The sequence below is a fragment of the Vicugna pacos genome, chromosome 19 (genome assembly GCF_048564905.1).
Source record: "Vicugna pacos chromosome 19, VicPac4, whole genome shotgun sequence".
Taxonomy (NCBI): Eukaryota; Metazoa; Chordata; class Mammalia; order Artiodactyla; family Camelidae; genus Vicugna; species Vicugna pacos.
The window spans coordinates 23795154-23823022 of record NC_133005.1 but is presented as its reverse complement, the minus strand read 5'-3'; the positions used below and the strand labels follow the sequence as shown (position 1 = coordinate 23823022).

The window sequence follows — 27869 nt, the reverse complement described above, 5'->3', positions numbered from 1 at the left end:
CTGGCACACAGTCATTACGCATGAACGTTGACTGGTGCTGTGACCCTCCCCAACTCCCCCAATGAGCAAACTGAGGCACAAAAGGGGTAGCCACTTGCCCGGATTACATGCTGGGCAGCCTGGCTCCTGAGGCTGCATCCAGAGCAACAACACTGCATATGCAGTTCCACTAAAGTGCCTGGCCCGCAGAAGTGCTTGGGGAACAGTGGCCGACTGTGACCTCACACACACAGAGAAGGAGGCCACATACAACCTGTACATTTATTTACAAGGCACAAGCTGAGAGCAGGTTGGGGGCTGCCCAACAGTCTCCCCACTCCTCCTGGGCCTGCCAACCCTATCATCTGAGGCTGTGGGTGACCCTTGGGATGGGGGCCCAGAGTGGCTGGGTTGGGCCAGCCTGGCCCTCAGGCAAGCTCGGGGGTGGTCTCCTCTGTCCCCCAGGCCTCTCCCCTCCCCCTCCACCAGACTTGGGTTGGGCGTCCTCTCTCTCATCCTGTCTCTCACTCGCAGTTCCTGTGTGTTGGTGGTCGCTAGGAAGGTGGGCGGGGACCGGGCCCAAGCCAGATGGTGTGTGCTAGGCCTTATCTGTTGGGAGTGGGGAGGCGGATGGGGGCATAGAGGTCCTTTTTCACAAAGGCTGCTCTGTCTCCCTTGGCAGCTGGGCCTTAGGAATCAGCCGTCTGCCTTCCTGCCCCACCAAGGGCCTCCCATCCACAAAGGCAGAAATCCCACAAGCTGGGACCCCCCCAGCCCTCCCACTCCGGCTAGGAGCAAGCCCAGGCCAGGGATGCCCCAGGTGAGGCCAAGCAGGGGTCACCGAGCAGCAGTTCTAGGAGCGGGAGCTGGGGCGGGAACCACAGGGCCTTTGGAGTCTGGGCTCTGGCTGATGGGCCGGAGCCCTGTCTAGGGAGGCATTAGCAGGATGGAGTCAGGCCACATCCGAGGCGGCTCATGTCGGGGAAGCGGTCACTGCACGGGGGCGTGGGGAGCCCCGAGCCTCCCAGCCTGGCGCTGCCTTGTCCTGGCCAGCCTGCCCTGGGGACCTGGCCCATCTGCTCCGGCTTTCTGGGCTGTGTGGCCTCAGCCCCAACCACCGTGCGGCTGCGTCCAGGCATCAGCTGCTCCAGGGGCTCAGACCCCCAGAGCCATCAGTGCCCCCGAGCTGCTGATCTTCTTGAAGCGGTTGGCAGCGCTGACAGCAATGAAGTTTTTCTGAGGGATGAAGGAGAGAGGTCCCAGTCAGCAACATGGCAGAGGAAAAGCTGTAGGGCTACTGAGTGTCTCCCAAGGTCCCCTTCGTTCCAGGAGGGCCCAACGCCAGGGTGGGTGCAGTGCCCTAAATGGCCACAGGAGGCGCCATGACACTGCAGCCTCCTGGACTCCTGCCCTCATTCAACAGATTCATCAGCCAACTTGAGTACCGCTCTGCTCAAGACGTTTCAGTGGTTCCTATTGCAGTCCAAGTAAAAGATAAACCCCTCACCATGGCCGAGTCCTTCCATGCCCTGCCTCATGTTCCTCTTCAACGTCTCCTCTACCCTCTTGCTTATTCCAGCCTCACTGGCCTCCTACCTGTTCTCTACACTTGACAACCATGCTTCTGCCTCAGGGCCTTTGCACCAGCTGTTCCCTCTGCCTGGGACACTCTTCCCTCCAGTACCAGCGTGGCTCAGCCCTCACCTCCAGGATTTTGTTCACATGCTCCTTCTTAGTGTGCCCTCCATGGCCACCCTATTTAGAAGAGCAGTCTCTCCTTGGCACTCCTGAAGATCTTTATTTTTTTCTAGAGCCCTTCCTTAAGCCCTTTTAATAACTCCCACCTCCTACTAAAAGTAAGGCCACAAAAGACTGAAATCCTTGTCTCTTTGTCCACTAGTGTATCCCCAGTGCCTAGAAGTAGTAGATGCTCAAGAAATATTTGTGAAATGAGGGAGCAAAGGCTGTGATGGAGTCAGAGACCTTTTCCTGAGCCCGAGCCACAAGTGGATGCCTTTCTCAGGGTGGAGGGGGTGGGTAGAGGGCCACCACCCAGTGCAGGAGCCAGCCCAAGACAAAGAGAGAAAAACCAATTCTGTTTTCCAGACAGAACCAGCCAAGGCAGGACTGGTGGGGCCAGAGCTCTTCCTGCCTGTACGCCCTCCCTCCTCCCCCCCACCAGCCCAGTGGTACCTTCCAGCGCCTCTTCATGAGGTATTTCTTAAGCAGGATCTGGGACTTGAGGCGTCGGTTACAGCGCTTGGCTTTCTCTGCCAGGTTGTTGAGCCAGGGGTGAGCAAGGCACTGGGCAGCGTTCATCCGGGCCCTGTGGGGAGGGGGCGGTCCAGTAAGGGTGGGTGGCATCCAGTAAGGCACCACCCTGCTGGCCTTCCAGCCCGGTTACCCACCCAGCTGGCACAAGCACACACTGGGCTTGCACACACAGGGTTCGTGTCCTGGGGTGAGCCTCACCGCTGGTCCTTGACGATGAGGTTGGAGACAAAGTCTTTGGCTTCATCTGACACAGCCTCGAAGGTCTCCTCATCAAAGTACCAGTTGCCTGATAGAACATTGTTCAGGGTCTCCGTGTCATCATCTCCCAGGAAGGGGGAGAGGCCACTCAGCCTGGAGGGAGAGGATGGCAGTGGGTAGGGAGGTGAAATTGGGTCAGGGATGCGGGCAGATCCTAGGAAGTAGCACGGAGTGCTGAAAAGACCCCCAGCCTCTCAAGTGAGACAGACCTGGGTTCGAATCTGGCTGGGTGACCTTGGGCAAGTCACTTTCCCTCTCTGAGCCTCACTCTTCTCATCTGTAAAATGGGCTTAATCATCCCAGCTTCCCAGGGTTACAGTGAAGAAGAGGAATGATGGGTGCACTGGGACATCAAAGGTCTGCTGTCCAGAGCCCTGGGCTGGGATGCTATGCCTTCGGAGGCTTTGGTTTCTCCATCTATAAAATGGGTACAAAGTTCCCTTTCGTGGTCCTCCCTAGCACTCCCAATGCTCAGCAAACCCCTGACTGAGGGAGTGGGTAGGTGGAATCAATCTCGGCCTCAGCCGCCCACCATGTACCCCAAGCCCGTAAACACCACTCTCTTTCAGGACTCACAGCATGTAGGTAATGACCCCCATACTCCACATGTCTGTCTTATCGGAGATTTGGTCGTAATTCACCACCTCAGGTGACAGGAACTCTGGGGTCCCAAAATTCACCTTCAGCTTCTCATTGGGGTTATACCTAGAGGTGAGACAAAGAGCTCAGGGAACAACTCCAGCCGTTTCCAGGGACCCTCTAAGCTTCCCCCTGTCACCCATCCTCCCTGCCCACCAGGGTGGTACCTCCGTGCCAGGCCGAAGTCAATGATCTTCACCAAATGGCCCGTGGTGTTGACACACAGGATGTTCTCTGGCTGAGAAGAAGGGGGTGGCCTGGATTGACCTCTGACCTGGCTCACCCTCCCTCCTCGTTCAAGTCCACCCAAGTCCCAGGCTCCCTGGAGCAGAAACCCAGGCCACCAGAGTGGACAGCCTATTAGGGACCCTCAGACCTGCCTGCTTCAGGCACAGAGGAGAATCCGGAGGCCTGAGAGGGGCTCTTCCAGGGAAGGAACCGTCTTCTCCAGGCTTCCTTGTTCCCCACCCTCAGCATCTAACAAAGCACCCAGTAGGTTCTCAGCCAAGGCTCCCAGGAAGCCTGTGCCCCAAGCACAGGGGATCATGAGAAGTCACTGCAAGTCTAGTCCCTCCCTCTCTGGGCCTCCATTTCCTCTTCATGTGACACAAGGACACAGGGCTAATCTGAGGTTGTAGGGCAGAAACTTTTTAAGTAGTTAACAATGTTTAAAAGGCAGATTTTACACAAAAACTCTGATTTCCTGATTTTTCAGCACCTCCTGACATACTGGAAGCCCCAGCAACACGGCCACGCATGGCTTGAAGCGAGTTGCTGCTGACCTCTGAGACTGGCCAAAGGCCTCCACCTCCCGACCTGGCCATTTAACAGACTTTTGTTCTTCGTCTGCGCTCTTTGGGCATCTTTTTAGAGGCCCCATGACAGGCTTTTGGAAGGTCCTTTCAAACTACTGTGCTCACTCAGAGCAGGACGCTAGTGACTTCAGTAGCTCTACCTGGTGTTCTACCAAAACAGGGAAGGAAAGAAAGGCCCCAGCTGGTAGGGGAAACAAGACAGATCCAGTATACACACACACAAACACACACACACAATGGAATATTACTCAGCCATAAAAAAGAATGAAATAATGCCATTTGCAGCAACATGGATGGACCTAGAGATGCTCATATTAAGTGAAGTTAAGTCAGACAGAGAAAGACAACATACAATATCACTTATACGTGGAATCTAAAAAAAGATACAAATTTTATTTACAAGCCAGGGACAGACTCACAGACATAGAAAACAAACCATAGTTACCAAAGGGGAAAGGAGGGGAGAGATTAATTAGGAGTTTAGGATTAACAGATACACACTACTATCTTAAAATAAACAACAGAGACCTACTTTATAGCACAGGGAAGTATATTCAAATTCTTGTAATAAGCTTAACGTATGACTGAAACATTATGCTGTACACCAGAAATTGAGACAATGTTGTAAACTGACTATACTTTAAACTTTTTTTTTGAGGAGGGGGTAATTAGGTTTATTTATTTATTTACTTACTTAATGGAGTTACTTGGGATTGAACACAGGACCTTGTGCATGCTACCAATTGAGCTATACCCTCCCCCAAAACTGACTATAAATATATAAATAAAAAAATTTTTTTAAGCTATCATGGTCTGAAAATACATGTATCTATATGTATATATATTGAAACACTTTGCTTTACAACTGAAACTAACATTGTAAATCAACTACACTTCAATTTTTAAAAAAAGACCAAAAAAATTAAAAAATAAGAAAAAGACAGACTCAGACCTCCTTCTTGGGGACACGGGACTTCCTGAGAATCCCTGCAGCTAGAGGCCTGGGCAGTGCCTTCAGGCTGTGGTTCACCCAACTTACTTGACCATGAACCCTTTTACTGATGAAAAACATTGCTGTCCTGAAAACGGCACATTCTAGGATACAGAAACTTAAGGTTGAGCTTCTTCCTAGGACACTGCAGTTTAATCGGGGTCCCTGCTCTACCCTAAAGGAAGTGGCTTTCACGGGAGAATGGCAGGTGCCAAAGCCACCGTGCAAGCATCGGCTCTGTCCAGAAACTCAGGAGGCACCCTCACTCCTTCCTTTCCCTCTGTTCTCCCACATCCAGACCATCACAGGTCAGGTGGGCTCTATTTTCAGAATGTGTCCATCATCTGACCACTTCCCATCCCTCCCCCACTGCCATTGGTTCCAGCCCTGTCATCTGTCTCCTGGCTTATTATGACTGCCTCCTAAATTCCCTGCTGCCACGGTGGCCCCATAGATACCCATCTCCTTACCCTCCCTTGTCAGTGGGAATGGTAACAGCACACCCAACCCAGTGGGCTGTCGGAAGGAGCACCCGGAACAGCCCTGAGCAGCTCTGAGCCCTAGTAACACGGAGTAGGTGTCAAGCCCCAGCAGCAACGTCTCCTGCTCCGGTCCCAGACTGCTTCTCCAATTTCACCTCGTACATCTCCCCATTACTCTCACGTATTTTTCCATAACACTTTTGATGGTCTAAAATGACCTAATCATTTTGTCATTATTGTAGGGATGTCTGTTTCCCCCACTGACCTGGAGGCTCCACAGGATGGGGGTGTGTCTTCGTCATCCCTATGATCTGGCTCGTGTTCAGCACTGTACCCAAGAGCAGGTGCTCAGTACGTATTTGTCAAATGAATACATGAAAATTCTATGCACTTTGCTGATAGGTGCTAACCCACCTCAGTGTTCATATTCCATCTTCCCCTTGCCTTGCCACTTACCCCACAAACATTAACAACTGTTGTAAGGACGGGGGAGTACCCGGCACTCATGGGGCTCTCCGCCCTCTCCACGCCACGGCTGACATCTCCGACAGCCACTGCCAGCTGATCAGAGTTAGGATCCGTGAAATCTACTTGCTCTCCCTGAGTTGCTACAGGCAAGGTACCAAGCAAGGTCAGAAGAGGGGTATAAATATTCTTTCCCTAGAAATTTTTGTTAGCGCTTACCCCCTGCATACGGCCACATCGATGCTGTACTTATCGATGTATTTTTTGGATTCCCCTTCCAGAGCATAAGCTCCACGAGGGCAGGCATTTTTGTCTATTTTGTTCACCGCTGGATCCCCACCACCTAGAATACTGACTAGCACAGAGTAGGCCCTCAACAAATATTTGTGGAGCAAATGAACACACATTCACAGGGGCCTGCACTGATGTAGGCGCTTTTGCAACACTTGTCAGTAAGTTTTATCTGTGAGACACTGATTGTGAGGCTCACAGGACTTCAAGGGACCCTTTCAACAAATACTTAGCACTAAACTAAGAACTCCTGAGAGCTGGGACTACGGCTTTCTTGCTCTCTGATGTATCTCCGGCTCCTGGTACTTAGTGAGTGAGTCTACAGATGGAGGGCCAGATGCAGGAAGAGAAGGAGGGGTAGGAGGCTGGTTGCAACACTGATTTCAGATGATGGGATGCTGTTCCTGACCCCTCCCAGGAGGCCCCAACCCCAGTACCTTGAGGTCCAGGTGTAGAACCCTCATCTTGTGCATGAAGAGGATCCCGTCGCAGATCTGCCTGACAAACACCATGGTGTCCACCTCAGTCAGATGATAGTCCTCATCCACAATCCTCTCAAAGAGCTCGCCGCCCTCGATGCTGTGTGCACAGACCCCTCTACAGGCTTGTTTCCGGGCCCACTGTCACCCCCACCCGGCCCCCAGCCCCCAGGGCTGGAACTCACTACTCCATGAACAGGACGATCTCATGTGGGGTCTCGATGGCCGCGTAGAGCTGAATCAGGTTGCGATGGTTCAGCTGGTTCATAACCTCGATCTCAAGCTTCACCATTTCCTGGGGACCAGGGAAGTCAGGGGTATCATCCAGGATCGTCACTCCCTGCCCTCCACCTGCCACACCCGCGTCCTGGACCAGACCTGAAGGACCGCGCCTAGACTACTGCCCTGTCTCCTCGTCCTCGCTGGTCTCCTTGCCTCCCACTTCTCCCCACTTTCAAGCCTGTGCCCTCACCACCCCCATCATTCCTGCTGAGACATCTTTCCTTTGCTGGTTCTTCCCTCCCCCTGGCTGAATATTGGGCCCCACCCTCCCTGCTCAACACTCCCCTCCCCACACTGTCTCCCCGGGCATTCTCTTCAAGTCCTGTGACTTGAAATTCCATCCAAATGTGATTGAGTCTCAAATCAGACACCAATATCTCCAACCACCTAACTGCCATTCCCTTGGATGTCTGCCTGACAGGCATCTCAAATTTCTTGTGTCCAAAATTAAATTCTTCCCCACAATTGAGTTGCCCCAGCTTGCCCATCAGCAAAAGGAGGTCACTCTTCACCCAGGTGCGCAGGACAAAAAGGCAGGCGCTGTTCCAGACTCCTCTCTTATTCTCGCCTCCTCCACCCCACACCCAAGCCATCAGTAAATCCTTTAATTCTGCCTTCAAACTAGATTACAAACCCAGTAATTTCTCATCTCCTCCACACTGCCTTCCTAGTCAAGGCCGTCATTATTTATCACTTTCAAAAAGTTGGCCAGCCAGTGGTCACATTCATGGCTTTATCAAGCCACCGGTAGGAATACTTACACCAGGAAAATTAGCAAATGCTATAGATCAGGCGTCTCCCCAGACCTGTGCCCCCAGAGCATCACATCACTGCCTGGACTGCTCTGTTTCTCCCATTATTCCATTCCTTGGTTCATATCCCACCTGGCACACCACTTCCTCAGGGAAGCCTAACCTCCCCACCTACCTGAGCGGCCCCATACTCCTTGTTCCTACCTGGCTTGACTTTCTTTCCTAGCACTTCTCCTCAGTTCCTGACTCCACACTTTTTCTTTTGGTTTGGTGTTAGTTGTCTGTCCCTGTTCTGTATGCCAGTCCCTGAGAGCAGGGACTTTCTGGTTCACTGCCATTTCCCTAGCACACGGCACAGAAAAAGTGCCCAATAATGAATGAAGCGATAGCTGACTCCAATTCATTTACACAGCACATTTGTCTTGAGCACTGATGCTGAGCCAGGTCCATGGTAGAGGCCTGGGACCCAGCTGTCAATAATAAGGATTCAGGCCCTGGTGAGCGGGAGCAAGAGAGAGAGACAGAGTCACATAGACAATCTGTGCTGTTCCAATGTGCTCAGAGCCACTGTGAGGAATTCAGGGCTCAGCCTCCCTCCAGAGCTGCTTCTCATGCTCCTTCTGGGCTCCAAGCCTCTGCAGGTGCTGTTGTCTCTGCCAGAAGTGCCAGTCACCTCCCTTCTCAGCTCCCCCGGCCTCAGCTCAAGGGTTCCCAGCAGGCACCTGCGCTGCTGGCCCTCTGGCCTTCCTTCCACAGTCCCCTCTGCTTGGTGCTCTCTCCCCTGCCTTCCCTTCACCACTGGAAAACAGCTCCTCCTTCTTCAGAGCCTTCAGTCAGGAGACAGCTGGTCCAGGAAGCTCTCCTGACCCCAAGGGTGAGTCAGGGGCCTCCTCTGCACCTCCTACTCCCATCCCGCCCTTTCTTGAATTACAGCTCCCATTGCACCAGGCCACTAGGTCACCACCACTCCTCGCACACCCGACTGCTTCACTCCGTGTGAGCCTCTGCCTCATTCATTCCTTCCTTCCTTCCTTCACTCCTGAGCAAACATTGCTTTCGGCCTCCTCTGAATCAGGCCCAAGCCGGTGCTAGAGGCAAAGCCCTAGAGGCCTGTTTACCCTGGGGCCCCCTGAGGGCGGGGACCACACTGGCTTCCCCTCGGGATCTCCAGCGCCCAGCACAGGGCCAGAGCCTGCGCTCGTCAGCGCTTGATGACTTGAACCAAACAGAGGGCATGAAGAGGAAATGGCTAGAAGGGGAGGTCCCCAGGGTAAGTTCACTAACTGAGGGGTCTGGTTTATGGCCAGAAGCGTCAGGCCCCTGTGGCAGGGCTGTCTCTCTGTCCATCTGTCTATCTGTGTGAGGTCTTCGGCGCATCCAGGTTCACACACCAGGCCCCAGATGCAGACACGTGGGTGGAGGGAGGTAAGAAGCACCCACTTCAAGGATCCCTGCCCCTCCCACACAGCCAGCCCCCACTACCTTGTCTTTGGGTGTCTGTTTCTTGATGACCTTGGCTGCCAACTTGAGGCCTGTGGCTTTCTCTACGCAGGTACAGACGGCTCCAAACTTGCCCCTGGAGAGGGAAGAGGCTGGAGTGAGGGAATTCTAGGGGGCATGGGGTAAGGGGATTGGTCCTCAGTTCCCTGTGAGATGGGAATGCACGTCCCAGCCAGCTCTGACTCCCTCCTGAAACTGTGAGCCCTGCTGCAGGGACAATGGCTGAACCACACCAACCACAGGCCCAGGAAGGATAAGCTCATCAAAGGACGGCCCCTGACATGCAGCTCACAGGCCCTGGGCCCTGAGGGTACCTTCGGGACTTTTAATAAGGCAGGAATCACCTTGAGGGGGTCAGTGTGGTGCCTAAAACTGAGACAGACAGGAAAATACTATGTGCTTCCCATGAGAAACACTGAATGACCGATGGTGTGTCTGTGTGAGCAACAGTGAGACGAGGACACGCCAGCCATGTGACACCCTGCACATGACAAGTGCAGCCACATGGAAGAAACTGTGTCCACGTGGCTCCTGTCCAGTTGGGGTGTGTCTGGGCCTTCTGTTTGGGCCTTGTGTGGGGGAGATGTGAGGCCCCAGGGGCCAGGGGCTCAGGGTCCTAGCTCTCACCCGCCAAGCGCCTCCTTGGAGTTCAGGCTGAATTGACTGTTGACGTTCCCAGTCCTCAGCTCCACGATGCGGTGGGGGAAGGGAGCGGGGGGTGGCGGGCAGTCATCTGGGGAGCAGAGCAGAGCCATCACAGTCAGTGCCGAGGCTGCTGAAGATTCCCCTGGACACCAGCCCCTCCTGCCTGGCCTGGGCCCCATCCAGGGAAGTTCATCGAGCGGTACCTGGGGGACAGCTGGCTCCAGGACAGGGGCTAGGGGCCCAGTTTCCAATTTCTGCTCTGCCACCAACACACAAAATGGCCTTGGGAGGCCTCTGCCTCTGTCAGAGAGGAGCTCAGCTTCTCCCGGCACAACAGGCGGGACGGCTGATTGGACTTCTCGGACCCTCCCACGTTATAAGGTATGAAGGCTCCATCCCAAGCTATGAGCATTTCCATTAAAGAAAGAAAAAGGCAATTGTAATGGTGGAGTGCCAGATAGGGGTTACTGTGTCTGATGGAGTAGGCCATGAGACCTACCCACCCTCCCCTCTAAATAACACCACAAGCTGTCGCCACCTGTGGAGTGGGTGTCCAATCAGGACCCAGCCCAGGGGTGGGCATGGAGGAGCCAGGGATGGAGATGTTTGGTAAGGAGAGCCTGCCACCTAGTGACAACCATGGGGAACAGCAGGCCCTGGCCGAGGACAGGCTGAGTCATCGGGAATGGAAACCTCTTTATAAATAGCAAGAAGCCGCAGGGAAGCCGGGCTAGTGATAAATCAGATGGCCCTTGGATGTTGTTCAGGTCCATCACTCGAGGATGTGATTTCTGGGTGGAGTGGGCCCGGAGGTCTGTGCCGCTGTTCAGGGGAGGAGGCAGGGCTCCTGGCTGCCGCCAGCCGCCAGGTCCTCCCACCCTGTCTGGGTGGCACTGTGCCGCTCACCAGGCAGGCTGGCGGGTCTCCCAGGGCACCTCGGCCTGGAGGAGAGGGGCTGTCAGGACACTCTGGGCTCTTCTGACCCCATCTCACCCCACCCCCCAGCCCTGCCCAGGCCCTTTCCCTAATCACCTGCTCGCCAAGCTCACTCATGCTCAATGGCTCCCTGCTCCCTGCTGAATAAACCATCATCACTTAAGGCCACTCCGCAGTCCTGCCCCATCTCATGTGCCCAGCTTCCTTGGTCACCACTCCCATATACAGACACCTGTGCCCCTTAGTTCATGAACCCTCTATGGCTTCCATGACCCTCCTCACCCATCCAGGATGCAGTTTAACTACCAAAGCTGGCATTTGAGTGCTTCTACAGATTGGCTTCAAATTCCACTGTCCAGAGAATTACTCCAATATTCTGTCTGATTTTTTTAACCCATTTTAGCTAAAGTAGAAGAAAGCAAAAAGTGAGCTCTGGAGTCAGGCTGTCCTGACAGGTTCATATCCTGTCCTGGCTATGGGGTTGGGGCACTCCACTCCCCTTCTTTTTCCCCATCTATAGCAGGGACTAGACACTCGCACTTCCTGGGGCTGGGTGACACTTAGATGAATTGGGCTGGGTGAGGTGGCTCAGAGTGGTTCAGTCCTCTAAATCGAAAGGCAAGGGGAGACATGGGGAGCCCCCTCCCTCCTCCCTCGGCCCCAGGGCAGCCCCAGCCTACCCAAAATCTGGAAGCAGTCCTCCTCCCTGGGTGTGGGACTGAGGGCCTGCCCCACCTCCGATCTCTCCGAGGGAGCAGCCTGGAACTCGATCCCCCTTGGGGTGTCCCCTTGCACCTTAGCCTGGTCAGCCTGGCTTTGAGCCTCCTCTCCTGCTTCCTTCTGGCTCCCTTCCGGGGTGTTCTTCTCTTCCTCTGCTACCTTGGCTGGCCCGGGATCCGTGGGGCCGGGGGTCACAGGGACCCCTTCAAAGATGAGCTCTGATGCCTCATTTGGGGGCTTCTCAGCCAGCAGCTTCTCAGGGCTAGAATGTGAGCACACAGAGGTGACGCCCTCAGCAGCCACAGTCCTGCCGGCAGGTCTCCCAGAGCCTCATCTGAAATCTGGAGCTAATACAGCCCTGCCCCCCACCCCAAATGCATGGGCTAATGCATCTGAACACAAAATCAAGGAACGTTAGTAACACCATAAATGTCTGTGGCTGTTATCTTGACTATCAATGCATTAATAGATCATTAGTAACTATTAAAAGGATGGTTGATCTGGTTAACCAGTATGTGACTACCATTAGGCAGGTTAAGTAGCTCTTGATTCATAAAACTGTGGTGATGCAATGGATTAATGTATTTAATGATATTAACTTATATTACCACATAATTCAAACTGATATGATAAGTGTTATTATTGTGCTTTATAATGAATATATCATTAATACCTCATTAATATGATTGGCACTCAGGTAAGTATAATGGATTGCATCATAAGATAGGTGCTATATTATGGTTATAAAAGTAATAATCTATCAGTCTGGTTATTAGTCACCTTTCCATATTATATCAATAATTATACTAAGAAGGGTTATCCTTTCCTCCTGACATCTCAGTCATGCCGTTGGCAAGACCCCAGTTCACGGGGTAAGGGGAACACTGGACTCCAGGTGCCTAGAGAAGAGGTCTTTGAGGAGCTCTCTGGCCTGACATTCCAGGCTTCTGTGAACTATCACAAAGTCCTGGTTTCTGCAGGAAGACCACGTGGTCAGGCTGATACCCAAACTCAAAGTCAGAACTACTCAATCCAGCCCTGAATGTGACAGGGCCTGGGGCAGAGGGGCCTCAGGACCCTTTCCCAACTCCCGGGCAGGGGCCATTCACCTCGAGAGGGCAGCAGGGCAGCTGGGGCTGTGTAGAAAGGCGGGTGAGCCCCTCCTGGCTGCTGACTGGCCCTCTGCCACCTTCTTGTGCGCCTTGGGTTCTCCAGGGTCCTGGCTGCCTGGGGTCCCCTGCTCGGCATCAGGCTTCTTGACACTGGCCTCGGCGGTCGCAGTCTCCTGGGGCAGGGCCGCCGGCTGCCCAGCACTGCCCTCCGCAGGACCCCCACCCAGGTTGCCTTCTCCCTCAGGGCCCTGGCTGCTGGATGAGGGTGGGGCCAAGGCACCATCCCCTTTCTCTGGGGCTGGGACTTCAGCATCTGTCTTCAGCGTGAGTGGAACAGGTTCTCTCTCTGGGTCTGGAGGGCCAGGATCCTTCTCAGGGTCTGGGGGATCAAGTTTTTTTTCTGGGTTTGGGGGACCAAGTTCTTTTTCTGGGTTTGGGGGACCAAGTTCTTTCTGTGGGTCTAGGGGCCCAGGATCCTTCTCTGGGTCTGGGGGCCCAGGGTCTTTCTCTGCAGCTGAGGGTCCTTCACCTGTTGCCCCTTTAGGTGCCTTGTCTGCAAAGGAGTGAAACACCAGTCAGAATCCACCCTTCCCCTCCTCCTTCCCCAGCCAAGCCGGGCAGAGACCAGCTCTGGGCCCAGGTCCCCACCCAGGCCACAATTTGCAAGTGCTTGTCCCACTGAGCCCCTGGGGCCACTCAGTGGGCTCAGAGATGGGCTACCAGGACCTCAGAGGCCCTATGTGGGAGGCTCAGGTCCTCTGGTGGCCCTGATGCCCCTGTCATCCGTTGCTGAGTGTTTAGGTGCCACCCAAGGGGACTTTACATTTTCCCAGTCTCTCCAGGGAGGGCTTCACGTAGGCCCTTGGCCTAGCCTCACCCCGTCCAGAGATCATTCTGATTTCTGGGTCCTCCGTGCGCCATACAAAAAGGCCTCAGACGCAGAACTCCCACTGAAGAACCAGCTCAACTCTGGATTCAAACACCCCTTCCCAAGCTCCTCCCTCCATCTCCTGCCCCAGCTTGGCACCTGTTGACGGGCTCTGGATTTCCAGCTCGACTGCTCCATTTTCTGTCGCCATGAGGTAGGGAGGCGTGTGCTTCTGCTTGTCTAACTCAAGTCTTTCTTGCTGCAGAAAGAAGAGAAAGGTGTGTCAGGCTGCTGGATTCCTCCTCTGGTCTGGCTGAGAGGAGGCCAAAGCCAGCTGACTGAGGGGAGAGAGGCACCTGGAGCAGAAAGGGGCAGCCTGGTGTCCGTCTGTCTCGCAGCGGCTGCCCGGGAGCAGTCCTGGGGCAGTTGTAAGGGATGGGGCCGGGTGGGCAGAGGCGGAGGCAGGGGCGCAAGCAGGGGAGGCGGGGACGGAGGAGAGGATCTCTTACACCAGGGGCCATGCAGCTCGGACTGCCACCACCTGTCACTCTTGGCCCCCGTTCAGAGGACACGGCATTCTTCCCGTGGACCGACTGGGGGGAGAGTGGTGTTGGAACAAGTGGGAAGAGAAAGAGGGAGGGGGCACCTGGGGCCCTGGGGGAGCAGTCTTTTCTCAGGCTTTGCCTGGTATCCCTGGCTTGAACAGGACTGGGAGCCAGGGGAAAGGGGGACCTGGAAGAAGAGGGGCAAGCTCTTAGGCCAGGTTCCCATTTTTTGAGTGCCTGCTATTAGGTTTATCCATTTTGTCTGAAAACATCATCTTGATAATCACTCTGTAGGGAGCTTTCATCCTACTTTCTAGATCAAGATGGAAGGAGCAAAAGAGTGAGTAACTTGCCCAATGTCACTTCACAAGGAAAGCAGTTGGGCCAGAAATGTCTTTCTTCACAGCCCAAGGTCCTCTCTCTTCCCTAAAATTTCCCAGCCTGTGTCTCCCTACTGGGTACCCCCTTTCTGAGTCTCATAGCATTCTGAAAGTTGAAATGCTTCCTGTCTGTACCTGGGTCCCCGCCCTCTATGTGATTGTCCCCACAGCACGTTCTGGTTGAGCTTGAAATGTTGGAACCCCGTCCTCTGGGCTCCTTCAGTTCCAGGCCGATCCCACCACTGACACTGTCTGGGAGCCCCTCCAGGATGGGGGCTGTATGTGTCCCCGGCACAAAGGGCACTCGCCAGTCAGACACTGGTGAGTGGACTGGGTCTGTGGGGCTACTCTACTGTGACAGCCCTTGCTGACATCCCCTCATTACGACTGTAGTTACTGAGCACATATTGAGTGTGGGCCCACAGAGGACCACTTAGGGCTCAGCCAAGGGCTTTCCCCAGCTCACTGGATCTTTACAAGGGACTCCAAGGGCCAAGAGCTAGACCATCTTACAGGTGCGGGAACTGATGTTGATAGAGGGTAAGAGGCTTGTCCCTAAAGCCACACAGCTCTTAAGTAATTTCAAACTATCCAGGTTCATATCCAGATGAGACCAAAATTCAGGCTGGGACAACGTAAGGCGCTTTAATTGCTACACTTGTTACTGTTATGATTCCCAAATAATAACAAGCATTTCTTGAACTCTATTGAACGGGCCAGGCCCCGTCCTCCATTCAGTCCTTCCCAAAATCCTGCTGAGCAATGGCTGAGGAGCTCTGGCCATGAAGCTCTGAGACTAAAGACCGTGAGGCTTGGGCAGATGCCTTCACTTGTTTCTTCATCCGTAGGACACGCACCTTCCTCACAGGGGGAGGTACGTAAAGCATTTAGAACAGTGCACGGGGACTTAATGAGTGCTGTGTAAACATCAGCTTCTTCATCCCCGTTTCACAGATGTGGCAGGAAAACTGAGTCATGGGGCAGAGTCACAGAGTTGGGCTGAACCAACTAACTCAAGGCTCAGCTCCTAACTACTCTGCCCCGTTGCTTCTCTCCCAGGGTGGCTGGTGGCGTTTGGTAAGCACATGTACGTAGTGTGCTTGGCCCAGCACCCACAGCGGTGTGGGGTCTTGATAACGCAGACACCCCAGGCAGGGGTTCAGCTGTCCCTGTAGGCGCCTCCGCAGTCCCTCCTGCTGAGAGGAGAGCCTGGCCTGGTTCCGGATGCACAGGATTGCCTGCTGCCTGCCCGCCTGCCCGCCGGGGCTGAGCTCAGCTCAGCCAGCTGCTCCCTGGGAGTCCCCAAGCTTCTTCTCAGAGCTCCCTTGGACACACAGGGGTGGGGCACAGGGAAACCTCCTCCACCCAGCTGGGGGCTGGCAGAGCCCCTGCCCACCCTTCAGAAGGGGCTTGCCCGCCCTGCACCAGCTGCACAGCCACCCTCCTTGCCTCAACAGCGGCAGGGCAGGAAGTAGGGCAAAGCCAGGTCCAATTAAAACCGCCAGGGGAATTAAGGTCAGCAGGATGCAATTATGCCTGTTGGATTTAACAAAGCCAGAGGGAAGGTTTCTCTAGCCAGAGTTCACGGCTCCTCAGGCCTCTTGCCCTGGAAGGCTCTGCATTCCAGAAGCCCGAGCTCCCGGGCGCCCCCATCCCTGGGAGAATTTCTTGGGCATGGATGGGTTAACCCCACGCTGGCACTACTTCCCTGGCTCCTGGAGGAAATAGACCCAGCCAAGAGGCTTTAAAAGGACCGGCTCAGAGGAGACATTTCCCAGCCTGACCCTCTCCCTGCTCGGCTGTGATGGAAAATCCAGGGAGTTGAGCAACGACATTTCTGAATCCAAAGACAGCAGCCAACTCCCCTCACGACTTTCCCTCCGGTCCTGTTATGGGAGCCACTCAGGGCTGTTTTCTCTTGCCCTCTCCCACCTTGGGCTCCCGAGCCGGGGCTTTGGCAGCGCCTCTCAGCCCCTGGGACAGCCCCGGTAAGGTTGCTGTCCTTACCGCAGACCCTGTCCTTCCCTCCAAGGCTGGTAAGCAGAAATCTATAGACATTCTGTGTGGCCAACTGAATGTAGATTTATCTGGAAGTTCAAATGACACACTGTCCCATTCCAGAATTGCAGAGTTTTATTGCTAAGATTACTTCTGAGTGCTCCACTCTGTGGCAAGGACCAAACTGGGGAAGAGCTATAGAATCACCACATAGTGCATTTTAGATGAAAAAAGACTGTAAAATCATTCATGAAGCAGGATCCTTTTTTGTTGCTAAAAATATTTATAGAGAAAATATCTTAAGGGATATGTGTGTGTGTGTGTGTGTGTGTACACACACACACACACACACACACACACATACACAGGTGTAGGAGTAGAGATGATTTTTATTTGGATTTTGCAAATATTTCTGATTTGCAAATTCCATTTGTAACTCTTAGAAGATTATTAATTCAAAACATATCAACATGATACAAACTTGTGGTTGCCAAGGGGGAGGCACGTGGGAAGAGACAGACTGGGAGTTCAAAATTTGTAGATACTGACAGGAATATGCAGAATACATAAGCAAGATTATACTGTATGGCACAGGGAAATATATACAAGATCTTGTGGTAGCTCACAGTGAAAAAAAATGTGACACTGAATATATGTATGTCCATGTATAACTAAAAAATTGTGCTGTACACTGGAATTTGACACATTGTAAAATCACTATAACTCAATAAAAATGTTTTAAAAAACATATCAATATGGACACGTTATTTCTACAATTCAACACAGAAAATGTTAAGAGCTACATAATGAGATACATGGGCCTTCAGAGGCAGAGTCTTTGGGGCAGAGGATCAGGAATGACAGCTGATGGCACGGGTAGGGCAGGCTTTCTTGGTGCCTAAGCCCTGGAGTTTGTTTAAAATGGGGCCCCAGGAATCTGTCTTTTTAACCAGCATTTCAGGTGGTTTTCATGCACTCCCAAGTTTGAGAAGCTGTGAGCCAGAGGGCCAGCTCTGAGGCACTACCGGCAGAGTACTTGCAGGACACATAGTCTAACCTGGGCTGTGTTCTCAGCCCTGACGTCCAGGGGAAATACCTGGAGAGCTTTCCCAACTCCTGATGTCTGGGCCCCTCCTGAGCTCAATTAAATCAGAACATTGGAGGTGGGGCCCTGAATGTTGATATTTTTCCAAACTGCCCAGAAGATTCTGATGTGCAGTTAGGGTTGAGAGCCACTGCTCCGAGGCTCTCCCAGGGCAGGAAATTCACCTGTTTCCCTGGAATGTCCCCACAAGTTAGGGTAAAGTGGTGCGCGTGGCAGGTGTTCCCTTCTGACTTGTACCGACTGTGCACTGTCCCGGTGTCTGGGGATCAGGTGCTGGCTCAGAACAGACAGGGACTATGTTGGTCAACCTTATATCCCAAGGACCTCGTACAAAAAGTGGTGCTTCTGTTGTGAATAATAATCGTTGTTAATATTTATTGTGCATTTACCATGTGCCACAGATATTAACTCCTTTAATCTTCACAGCAACATCATGAGATAGGTATTATTATCACTTCCATTTCTGAGAGGAAACTGAGGCACAGAGGAGTAACTTGCCCAAAGTTTCAGAGGTAGGATTCCAGTGGGACCAGAATTTAAACCCAAGCCATCAGGCTCAGAGCCCTTACTCTTAATTACTGCTCCATACCACAAAGTAAATGCCTGGTGGAAAATGAATTTGTGGATGAGTGAAGAATTCTCAGATTATGTCTACAACTTGGTGGCCCCAGGGCCTGACATTCAGTAGGTGCTATGTAAATGTTGAAGAATAAATGCTCCTACTTTGGTAGGGCCCTGGGACAATGAGAAACCAAGACCGGCCACTCCTTCATTCTTTCTCCCTCTCCCCGATCCCAGCCCAACTTCTCTGCAGCATAAACAGCGAAACCAAAAATAGCTATCTAATGACGTCAGAGGAACAAGGTCAACTGAAAATTGCCCATGGCCACTGGACACCTCCCTATAGGATCAAGTAGCAGGAGGGTACCCCAGGCTGGTGCAGCTGCTGTTCCAAGAACAGGAAATGTCCCAGGAGCAGAATTGGAAGCACTGCTCCATGAAGGCAGGACCCACGGGGGCGGGGGACAAACTCAAACATACAAAAGAGAAGCAAGACCCAAGTACAGAGTGCAGACCCGGAGTAGAGTAATTAGACTTTACCTGCACTAGAAGTCACTCCCACCACACGATCCCAGGAAATGACTCAAAAAGCGGGGAACGCATGTTCCGTCCTGGTGCACAGGATGGCCTCCTGGCCTATCGTTGTGCTATTTATAACACTTCAGGTCCGTCTGCTGAACTGGGCTACCACATGAGCCGGGGAGTGCACAGCAAGCCCTGAGAAGCCGCAGGAGAAGAGGGCCCCATCTGGGATGATGAGTGGCGTCCAAACAAAGAATGAGGGGTGGGCTGGGGGCAAAGCACCTCCTGGCTGCAGCCGCTTGGCACTTGGACCCCCTTGGCAATCGTTCAGGCTTGCCGAACCTTGTGACTTAATTGACTGGCAGCTGCCACATCCCTGACAGGAACCCAAGCATCAGGCGTGGTCTGAGAGGCCTGCTGGGGGTGAAACGGAGGAGAGAGAACCTCTCCCAGCCTCTGGGAAGTGTAGCCAGAGGTTTCACAGCAACATCAGGCATTCAGGGAGGGCTCCAGTCCAAACTTGCTCCAAAGTTCTGAGTTGCTAGCCCTGGCAGGTGACAGAAATAATCTCTTCTTCACCCAAGGGGCTCTTTGATCAAGGTTCGCTCAGTTCCCCAAAGAGTCAGGCCCAGTCCTCCAGAAGCTCCTTAGAATGTCCATCCCCTCAAGGATTGCAACTGGGGTGGTGGGAAGGGCACCTGAGGGCACAGACCTGGGTCTAAATTCTGACTCTGCCACAGCAGTGTGACAGGGAAAGTAACTTAAACTCGGAGCCTCAGTTTCCTCACCTGTCATATGACTTGTTGGAAGGACATAGGGGAAAGCATTCTTCCTCCATCTTTATTCTGGTAATGGAGTCTTGGCTAAGGGGATAAACTCCCACTTAACCAACTCAGCAGCTCTCCTGCGTAACATCAACAGGCTGCACAGAGGTGGCTCTCTGGGGAGCTCGGACAGGAGGCGTGTTCTTCCCCTCCACATAGGCTCCAGGTTGGCCTGGGTGCTGAGGGTCACAGGAGAGGACAGCTGCTGGCTCCCTGGCCCACAGGGCCTCTGAGGTGGGAGACCCATTGTCTACCAGGACAACATCTTCTGTCCACCTTCTGGCGCAGTGGTCCTCACCCTGGAGGGCTTGTTAAAACACCACTCAGGAGGTCTGGAGTGGGGCTGAAGAATTTGCATTTCTAGTCCCAGTGATGCTGATCTGCTGGTCCGCAGGTCACACTCTGTAGACCACTGCCCCAGAGAAAAGTTCCCCAGCCCAAGTTGCTGAGTTTCCTGCCTGCCAATTTCTACCCATTTTCCTGGGGCCTCTGGTAGTAGAAGTGTTTTGGTATGTATGTGAGGAAAACACACTCAGACCCAATGGTCAGTACAGCTAATATTTCAAGGAAAGGGAGATGCACAAAGTGTTAAGCTGTTTAGGGAAGGCAAGCGGGTACTGGCAGCCCCTCCCAAATCCTACCACAGACCTGCTGTGTTGCTTTCTGTATTCATCCCCAATCCCTTTATTTTATAAACTGAAAGATACTGTATAAAATACAATGTATTGTTATCAGTCAACTAACTGCTGATATTCCTAAGTGCTACCAAAGCGTCACATGGGTTGAGGTTCCATGCGGAAAGAAGTGGCTTAGAGGTTTGGGCAGAAGTGAAAGTCAGGATTGTTCTGTCGCATTTCTGACACCATTAATATTAAAACATTCCCAAGTATGAAACCATTAAGCTTCTTAACACTTCTAAGGAACCAATTCATAAAATATGAAGTGTACTTTACCTTTTACCAAGTATTTTAGCCTTAGAGGGAATAATCCTGGCCAAACCTAAACTCCAATTTTACTTGCCCTTTGTCAACTGTTACTTTCTTTTAAATTGAAGTATAGTCAGTTATAATGTGTCAACTTCTGGTGTACAGCATGATGTTTCAATCATACATACACGTATATATTCATTTTCTATTGTCAGTAACAAGTTACCAAGAGGGAGAAAAAGTCTAATACCCAAGTAAGAATGAGGGAGCCGACAGTGTAGATGTCAGCCTCCAGCCCAGTAGTAAGAATGAGATTTCTACGAGCTCAAGCTCAAACCCCTCGCCTCTCTGGCTTGCACAAACTTCCCCGGAGTCTTTTTCCTGAGGAGTCTCACTGCTCCTCTCACTGGTTGCTGACCAGCAGTGCTCGCCCCGTCTTGTCAGGTTGTTAGTTTTGGGTAAATAGAAGGGGCTTCTGGCAACCCCTGGTGACACATACCCACTGACAGTTAATACTGAATATGTAACTCAAGCAGGGTCACACTGAGTCACATTGGCCAACAGGGATGAATAAGTGCCCAATGTGACAGTCACCATAGATGCTGAGCATACTTTTGGGTCATTTTAAAGCTAGGAGCAAATTCTCACCCATGGAGCCAAAAGAATGGTCCTTTCTAGAAACATTGTTTTAACTTCTAAGATGAAGAAATTGAGACTCAGAGAATTCAAACAACATGCCCAAGGTCACGAAACCAGAAGCCACTCTCCCAATCCCCAGAGTTCATTCCACTAAATAACTCATGATCCTCCAAAAAGAACCTTGTGACAATTATCTTAAAACAATCCAAGTCCCTTTGACCACAAACACTGCAAAAACTGAAATGCAGTGGAGAGAAATAGAAGGGCAGCAAGGCAAGCTGTCAGTTTCACTGTAACATCCTTAAACTGCCTCCAACAATTGAAGAAACACTACGAGTAACCTCACAGCTTGGAAAAGCCAAGAATGGGAGGGACTTCCTTGCAGTCGTCTGTCAGAATTCATTGAGCATTCTGTGCAGTCTTTAAACAGTTCCAAGGTCAAGAGAAACATCAGAAAATATGTGTGTGTGTCAGAGGACATTATTCAGGGATTAGTCCCCTGGAGTGATCTGGGCTAGATTTCCGCTTCCAGAACAACCCTTGGAAAGTCCTCAACGAGTTAGCACACTGATCTCCAACATACTTCACTGAAGTTCAAATGGAAATCTAGGGGCAGGGAGCTTGCTAGAGGTGCCCTCTTGCAGTGACTGAGCAGTTGGCTATAAAAAATTATAAATGTGAAAGTAGGGGCTAATGAACAAATTGCCTACAAAAAAAATCTGAAAATATTCAAGCTGCAAAGAGCCTTATTTATGTTTCTAATGCAATCTCCTCTTTGACGATGTGGAAACTGAGGTCCAGAAGAGGAGAGTGCCTTGTTAAAGGTCACCCAGTGTGCCAGTGCCAGAAGGGAGATTATATTCCCTGCCTCCACTCTTCCCAAAAGACACATCACAGCCCAGCTAGAGTTAAGAAAGACAAAGGACATTCCCTTTCAAATCTGACCTGAAGGCTTTGAGGCAGCAATCTACTGTGTTAAGTCTGTCTTAAGATGTAGAATTCCAAGACTTTAAAATAACATAACTAAAATTCTCTCTAGAAAGGCCTTGCTAAACGCCAGTTAACTTTTTCACTGGGCACGAGTGCCAGTAACATTGAAATCATGCCAGTCAAACGGAGCTTTCCAATTTGCTAATGTGTATGCCAGGTGACATCATTAACTACACTTTTGGGAGGGACTTATGTTTCCTCTTAATATTTTAATTACAAAGATTGACTTAAGTGGTTTGAAACAGCCATTTGAAGTTTGGAGATAGATATGATAAATTTAGGGGAACAAACAAATCTGTCCTATAAATAGCCTAAAAAAATCCTTCGCAAAACAAACATTTTCAATGGGGAGAAAGCAAACTCAGAACAATGGGACAGTATGCTGCTGTTAAAATTGGTATTTACAGAGTATGCAGTAATATAGGAGAAATATTTGAGTTACTACTATGCTAAGTGAAAAAAAAGCAGAATACAAAAAAAATGTATATACATAAACAGAAAAACCCTACAATGTAGAACAAGACTAAAAAGTTCTACATAACAAAAGATTATGCAGAGAATCATGTGTTCAAGGAGGATGATGGGACCACAGATCTTTTTGTTCTTTCCTCCTATTACCAATTTTCCAAATTGTATATAATTAATTTAAAAAATCCCAATTTTAAAACTGAAAACAAAAATGTTGCAAAACCCAGCTGAGATTTTTTCACAGAGCAAATTCAAAGTCATTTTCTTGTCGTTTAGTGACAGAAGAGGGTGTGTCTGTGTACCTGTGAGTGGAGTATATCAGTGTCAAGTAAAATTGGCAAGACAAGAAAAATTCAAACATAAAAAAAGTCTTCTCTGCCCTTTGACCTCCTCTCACCCCACTGTGCGCTATGTATCTGCATTATGCATCAAGCAAACCTCGCCTATTGGCAGGAATACCTCCTCAACCATCAAGTGCAACATTCTTCTAGTACCAAGACAACTCCTTAAAAGATAATATTCCTTCTTGATCTTGTAAGGGGTCACATGACCCACCAGGATGATGCTTAGATCTGGATTAGGTAAACTGTCATTTATACATCATTTGATGTACAGCCCTGTCTCAAAAAACTTATATAACTGTGCCTTGATTTCTAGTGGACAAAACTGTTCTCAGAGCTTTCCGAGATGCTCTTCCTGGGTTATAATCCTCAAATTTGACTCAAATAAAAATTTTCAATTCTTTCTTAGATCGGCTGATTAATTTTTCATCAACATCAGTTTCAGGCCAGAGACTATTCATCTCTCCTTACCAGCAAGCTTGACAGTAATACCCCAATGTGTTTTTCATACAACAGTTTACAACCACTGACTATTTAGTATCTGAGTCACTGAAACCTACGTCTCCCACCCTTGCTCCTGAAAGAAGCCCTGAGAATACCACCGGTGCTGAAACAAGCAAGGTAACAGTACTTGGCTATAACTCTTAGTTCATTCACACACCTGCCTGAGATGTTCTGGGACATGAGTCCCTTAACTACATGGGTTTTGGCAGATCAGACAGGCCAGGTTTTTCTTTCTGTTTAACAAAATTTTAAGAAAAAGGGAAATGGCAATTGATGCCTTCAGATTAGGCTTGATCTGGCGAAATCATTCCTGATAAAACTGAGCATTTTCCTAAGCCCCTCCAATTATGGTTCCTCCAAGTAAAATGTCAGCATTTGTCAAGCCTTTTTAGGAAGCTGATACCTTCAGCACAGAAGAGCCATGCTTTGCCCTGAGCCCAGCCTCTTATTCTCTTGCAAGAAAGAGAACAGCAAACACCATTAGACATTTGTTTTTGATGTCAGTAACCTTCACTACAGCACTAGGAAACAAAGCAGGTATGCAGGAAGACAAAGGAAACAAAGGAAAAGTACATTTTTGTCCTCAGGCTTCTTTTTTGTAGCAACTACACTGGCCTCAGCTGGGTAACAAATTGTCCTGGAATTTTTGGCGTTGGAGCAAACATGTCAACTCCCTGGTTACGCCTTCGTCACTGCTCAAAGTACTACACACTTTAACCTCCCTGCTCTTTCCATAGGCCGGGGTTTGTCCCACATCCAGGAAACTTTATATGTTGTCTAAACTGAGCATCCCAGTAGGCTGCAAGGCAGATGGCAGCTCAGGATTCAGAATGTTGACTGACTCCTACCTGGATCCACACCACCAAGCTGTAACTCAGCCTGCCTGTGCAGAAATAGGAGCCCAGCCACGTGGCTGACAGCTTTTGTAACTGCTTCTCTCAGCAATGAGGAACTTTCCCAGCAGACGAGACTCAGAAGGGAACTGAAAAGGAAGCATGTCAAGATTTATCTAAGGGGATACACAGGTTTAACCAGATATTCAAGCCAATAAGTCCCCAAGGCTCAGCTAAGCCAGGAACTAAAAGAACTAAAAGACCAGGTGTTGCTGACCTGCCCTCGAGTCCTTGGGATCTCAGGTCACTAGCCCAGTACATCACATAGTGGAATAGACCCCACTACAGGTCTGTCTCCACGTCACTAGATTCTCCTAAGAGGCTTCATACTTCAGCCAGGAAGACAGCTAGTACACACCCAGGGTAGCATCTGAACCACATCATTCAATGCAGAACACACACGGAAAGCACAAGGTACAGTGTGAAGTGTGATACTATTTGTGCAAAAATAAGAGGGAGCAGGTAGAAAGACATTTATGCTGAGGCCACCTCTGCACAGGAACACACTTGGCAGCACTATCTCTGGGTTGGGGAACTGAGCACCTTTGTAGCTTTAAAATTTTGAACGATGTGAATGCATAACCTTCAAAGGACAAATTAAAATTAAAGGTAAATGCATAATGCGATAATCTTGTTATAAAAAAAGAAAAATGTTCTATAAATCTGTGCATGTACATAGAAAACATTCTGGAAGAATATACAACTGCTATCAATGGAGGGGAATGGGAGTAGGGAGTGTAAGGAGACTTTCATGTTTTATTTTATAGTTTGTACTGTTTTCAAAACGCAGTACAGTCAGCCCTCTGTATCTACAGGTTCCGCACCTGCAGGTTCAACCCACTGCATACCTGTAGTGGGGTCTAGTTCCTCTACATGATGTCCTGGGCTAGTGACCTGAGGTCCCAAGGACTCGAGGACAGGTCAGCAACACTTGGTCTTTTAGTTCCTGGCTTAGGTGAGCCTTGGGGGCTTACTGGCTTGAATATCTGGTTAAACCTGTGTATACCTTTAGGTAAATCTTGACATGCTTCCTTTTCAGTTATAAGTAATCTAGAGATGATTTAAAGTATATGGGAGGATGTGTGTAGGTTATATGCAAATATGCCATTTTATATGTGACTTGAGCACTGGATTTTGGTATCCACAGGAGGTCCTAGAACAAATTCCCTGTGGATACCGAGGGATGACTGTGTTACTTTCATAATTTTTACTTAAAAAAAAAAAGAAAAAATCTTTAAGAACTACAATCTCACCTCCAACAAGAATCCCTAAACTCCTGCAGCATTTTTTCTGTCTCCTGTTATTCAATCACATCCTATCTTGCGTTACAATTACTTGTGTACGGGACTTATCGCTATCAAATGCTGGAGCAACTGTCACTGTAGCCTGTCTACCACTCAAGATTCACTTTCCAAGGACAACATTCAGTGAGAGAGAACAGGTAAGGAATAAAACAGCAGCCAAGATAGCAACAAAGCAATTACACAAGAATAAAATGAGCAACCAAAGCAAGAGTGAGCCGTAATCTTGTATTAATTAGCACAAGACTATTAGCAATGGGAAACCACGACCAATCAAAACAACACTGAAAATAGTCTTTCCCAGAAATCGTGGGAATTCCAACAATCTGCATGTGTGTGTGTACTAAGAGATTTGCAAAACTGCCAAGTGTGGCAGCCAGATTTCTCAGGAGAATTCAGTAAATTCCTATTAGAGGACATGGTCTTTGTTTAGGAAAATTCTGGGGTAACCTCTGAGTGTTGGGAGAGAAGCTCCCTCTTGAACATGGCCTGGAGAGAGAAAGAACCTGAATTTCTCTGTAAAATAAAAGTGGAGTTTGAGTTTCAGGGGAAATGGGAGGCTGCACTAGAAAAACGAAGGTCATGTGAGGTGGTCCAGAAAGAGAGGACTCGATATCAGACAGACTGTGCTGAGGAGCAGACAGCCCCTGGGAAACTGAGACATTCTGGGAAACAAGAGGCAACGGATGTCTGCACCTTAATTTTAAAAGCTATTTGCTCTAAAGTAACATAATCCCTGTTTCGCCTCTAAAAGACTGTCACACATTACCACGCTGACATGGGTGTGTTGGGGAAGGGGGTAGTAATCCAGAATGAAACAAATGAGGTGGAAGGATTCCATAGGTCCATAATTTTCAATAACACTCTCTCCAAAACCCTCAACTTGAGGGCCAGATTTATTCTTCTACCTGAAACAACCAAAACAAAAAGTGGACAAAATACACGGAATACCAGATAGTAACATATGAATGACAGTGAACTGCTAGAGAACTGCTGATACATGAGAGAGAGAAAAGCTACAGAGGATAGACACAGAGGGGGCTCAAGAGATGAACAGGTGCAGGAAAACCAAAGTAAGAGGTGACCAGGAAAAAATGAAAACCCCACCACCAAGAATCCACAAGAGATATGAGGACTGGGGTAGAATGGGGCTTCTCACAGTACAAGTGGTGGAGAACTCTCTCTGGGACTGATACCTGGGTGCCCTCCTTGACTATCTTCTCTCTCTCTCTCCACCTCCAATCTCTTAGCAAGTCTTGTCAGTTACAGCTTCAAAATACATTCAGGGTCCCACCACTTCTCATCACCTCCACTGCTGCCACCCTATCAAACCACTATCAGCTCTCCCCTGAACAACAAGAACCTCCTCACCTTCCTATTTCCAATCTCACATGCCCTCAACTCCCCACTCTTGTCTATTTTCCACACAGCAGTCAGTCACAGAAACATTTATCACCCAACAGAAGAGACAACTACTTGTTTATTGTCTGTCTCCCCTTCTAAAAAGTAAGCTCCACGAAGTCAAGGTCTTCTATTTCTGTTCATTGCTATATTCCCAGAGACTAGAACAGTGCCAAGGTATATAGAGTTAGCAGCAAATCACTATTTGTTAAATGAACTACACAAGTAGTTATGGAACTGCAGAGCATATACCTCTAGGAAATGAATAAAGGAACTGCTCTTTCTATCAGTCTGTGGGCCTACATGAGGCCCAGGGATCTGCAAATCATCTTGCTTTGTCGTCTGTCACTAAATCCACAGTGGTCTGTAGACAATGCTTACTGAATGAATAAACAAAAGGAATATAAAATAGGTCTAACATCATACATGGTGCCTAGGTCTGCCTGGGCTTTTATAGTCCGTGGCACAGTAGATGACTGGTACAGAGTAGGAGTTCATAAATAATGTCAAATCTAAAAGAAAATATACCATTTAACATGCACCTAGCAAATTCTGTGCTGAGAAATAGAGAGATGATTAACATAATTTTTACCTTCAAAGACTAACATAATTTTAGTTATCTGCATCTCTACTAGTTCAAAAACAAATACAAGTAACTCAGTGGTATAACTATTCTACCAGAGACATACAGAAGGAACATTTGGAAGGCACAGAGAAGGAAGTTATCATCTTACCTGAGGTCAGATGGTCAAGGAAGGATTTATGAAAAAGATTTTACTAGGGCTGAGTTTCATAAGGAAGAGTTTACCAGGTGAGAAAAGGCACACTTAGGGAAGAAGGCACAGTCTGTCTGATGGAATAACACACTTCCAGAATGGTTCCTAGGAGAGAGTTAACAAAACATGGGAGAATATTCTGACGTAACACAGAAAAAAAGTCACGAAGCACTTTCCTTTAAGGACAGAGTATATATTTTTAAAAGT

General features: G+C 49.8%; 1 protein-coding gene across 1 annotated transcript; it reads right to left on the bottom strand.

The window, feature by feature from the left end:
* Positions 1-242: 242 nt before the first annotated feature.
* Positions 243-27848, bottom strand: MYLK2 (myosin light chain kinase 2). The gene is made up of 14 exons (XM_072943989.1): positions 27621-27848; positions 13648-13747; positions 13089-13173; positions 12618-12962; positions 11469-11770; positions 9835-9940; positions 9190-9283; positions 6859-6968; positions 6632-6773; positions 3318-3388; positions 3088-3216; positions 2452-2604; positions 2173-2305; positions 243-1215 (listed from the first exon to the last, which is right to left on the bottom strand). The coding sequence occupies exons 2-14, from the start codon at positions 13697-13699 to the stop codon at positions 1135-1137; spliced, it is 1803 nt and encodes a 600-aa protein (XP_072800090.1). The 5' UTR covers positions 13700-13747; positions 27621-27848; the 3' UTR covers positions 243-1134.
* Between the last annotated feature and the right edge of the window lie 21 nt (positions 27849-27869).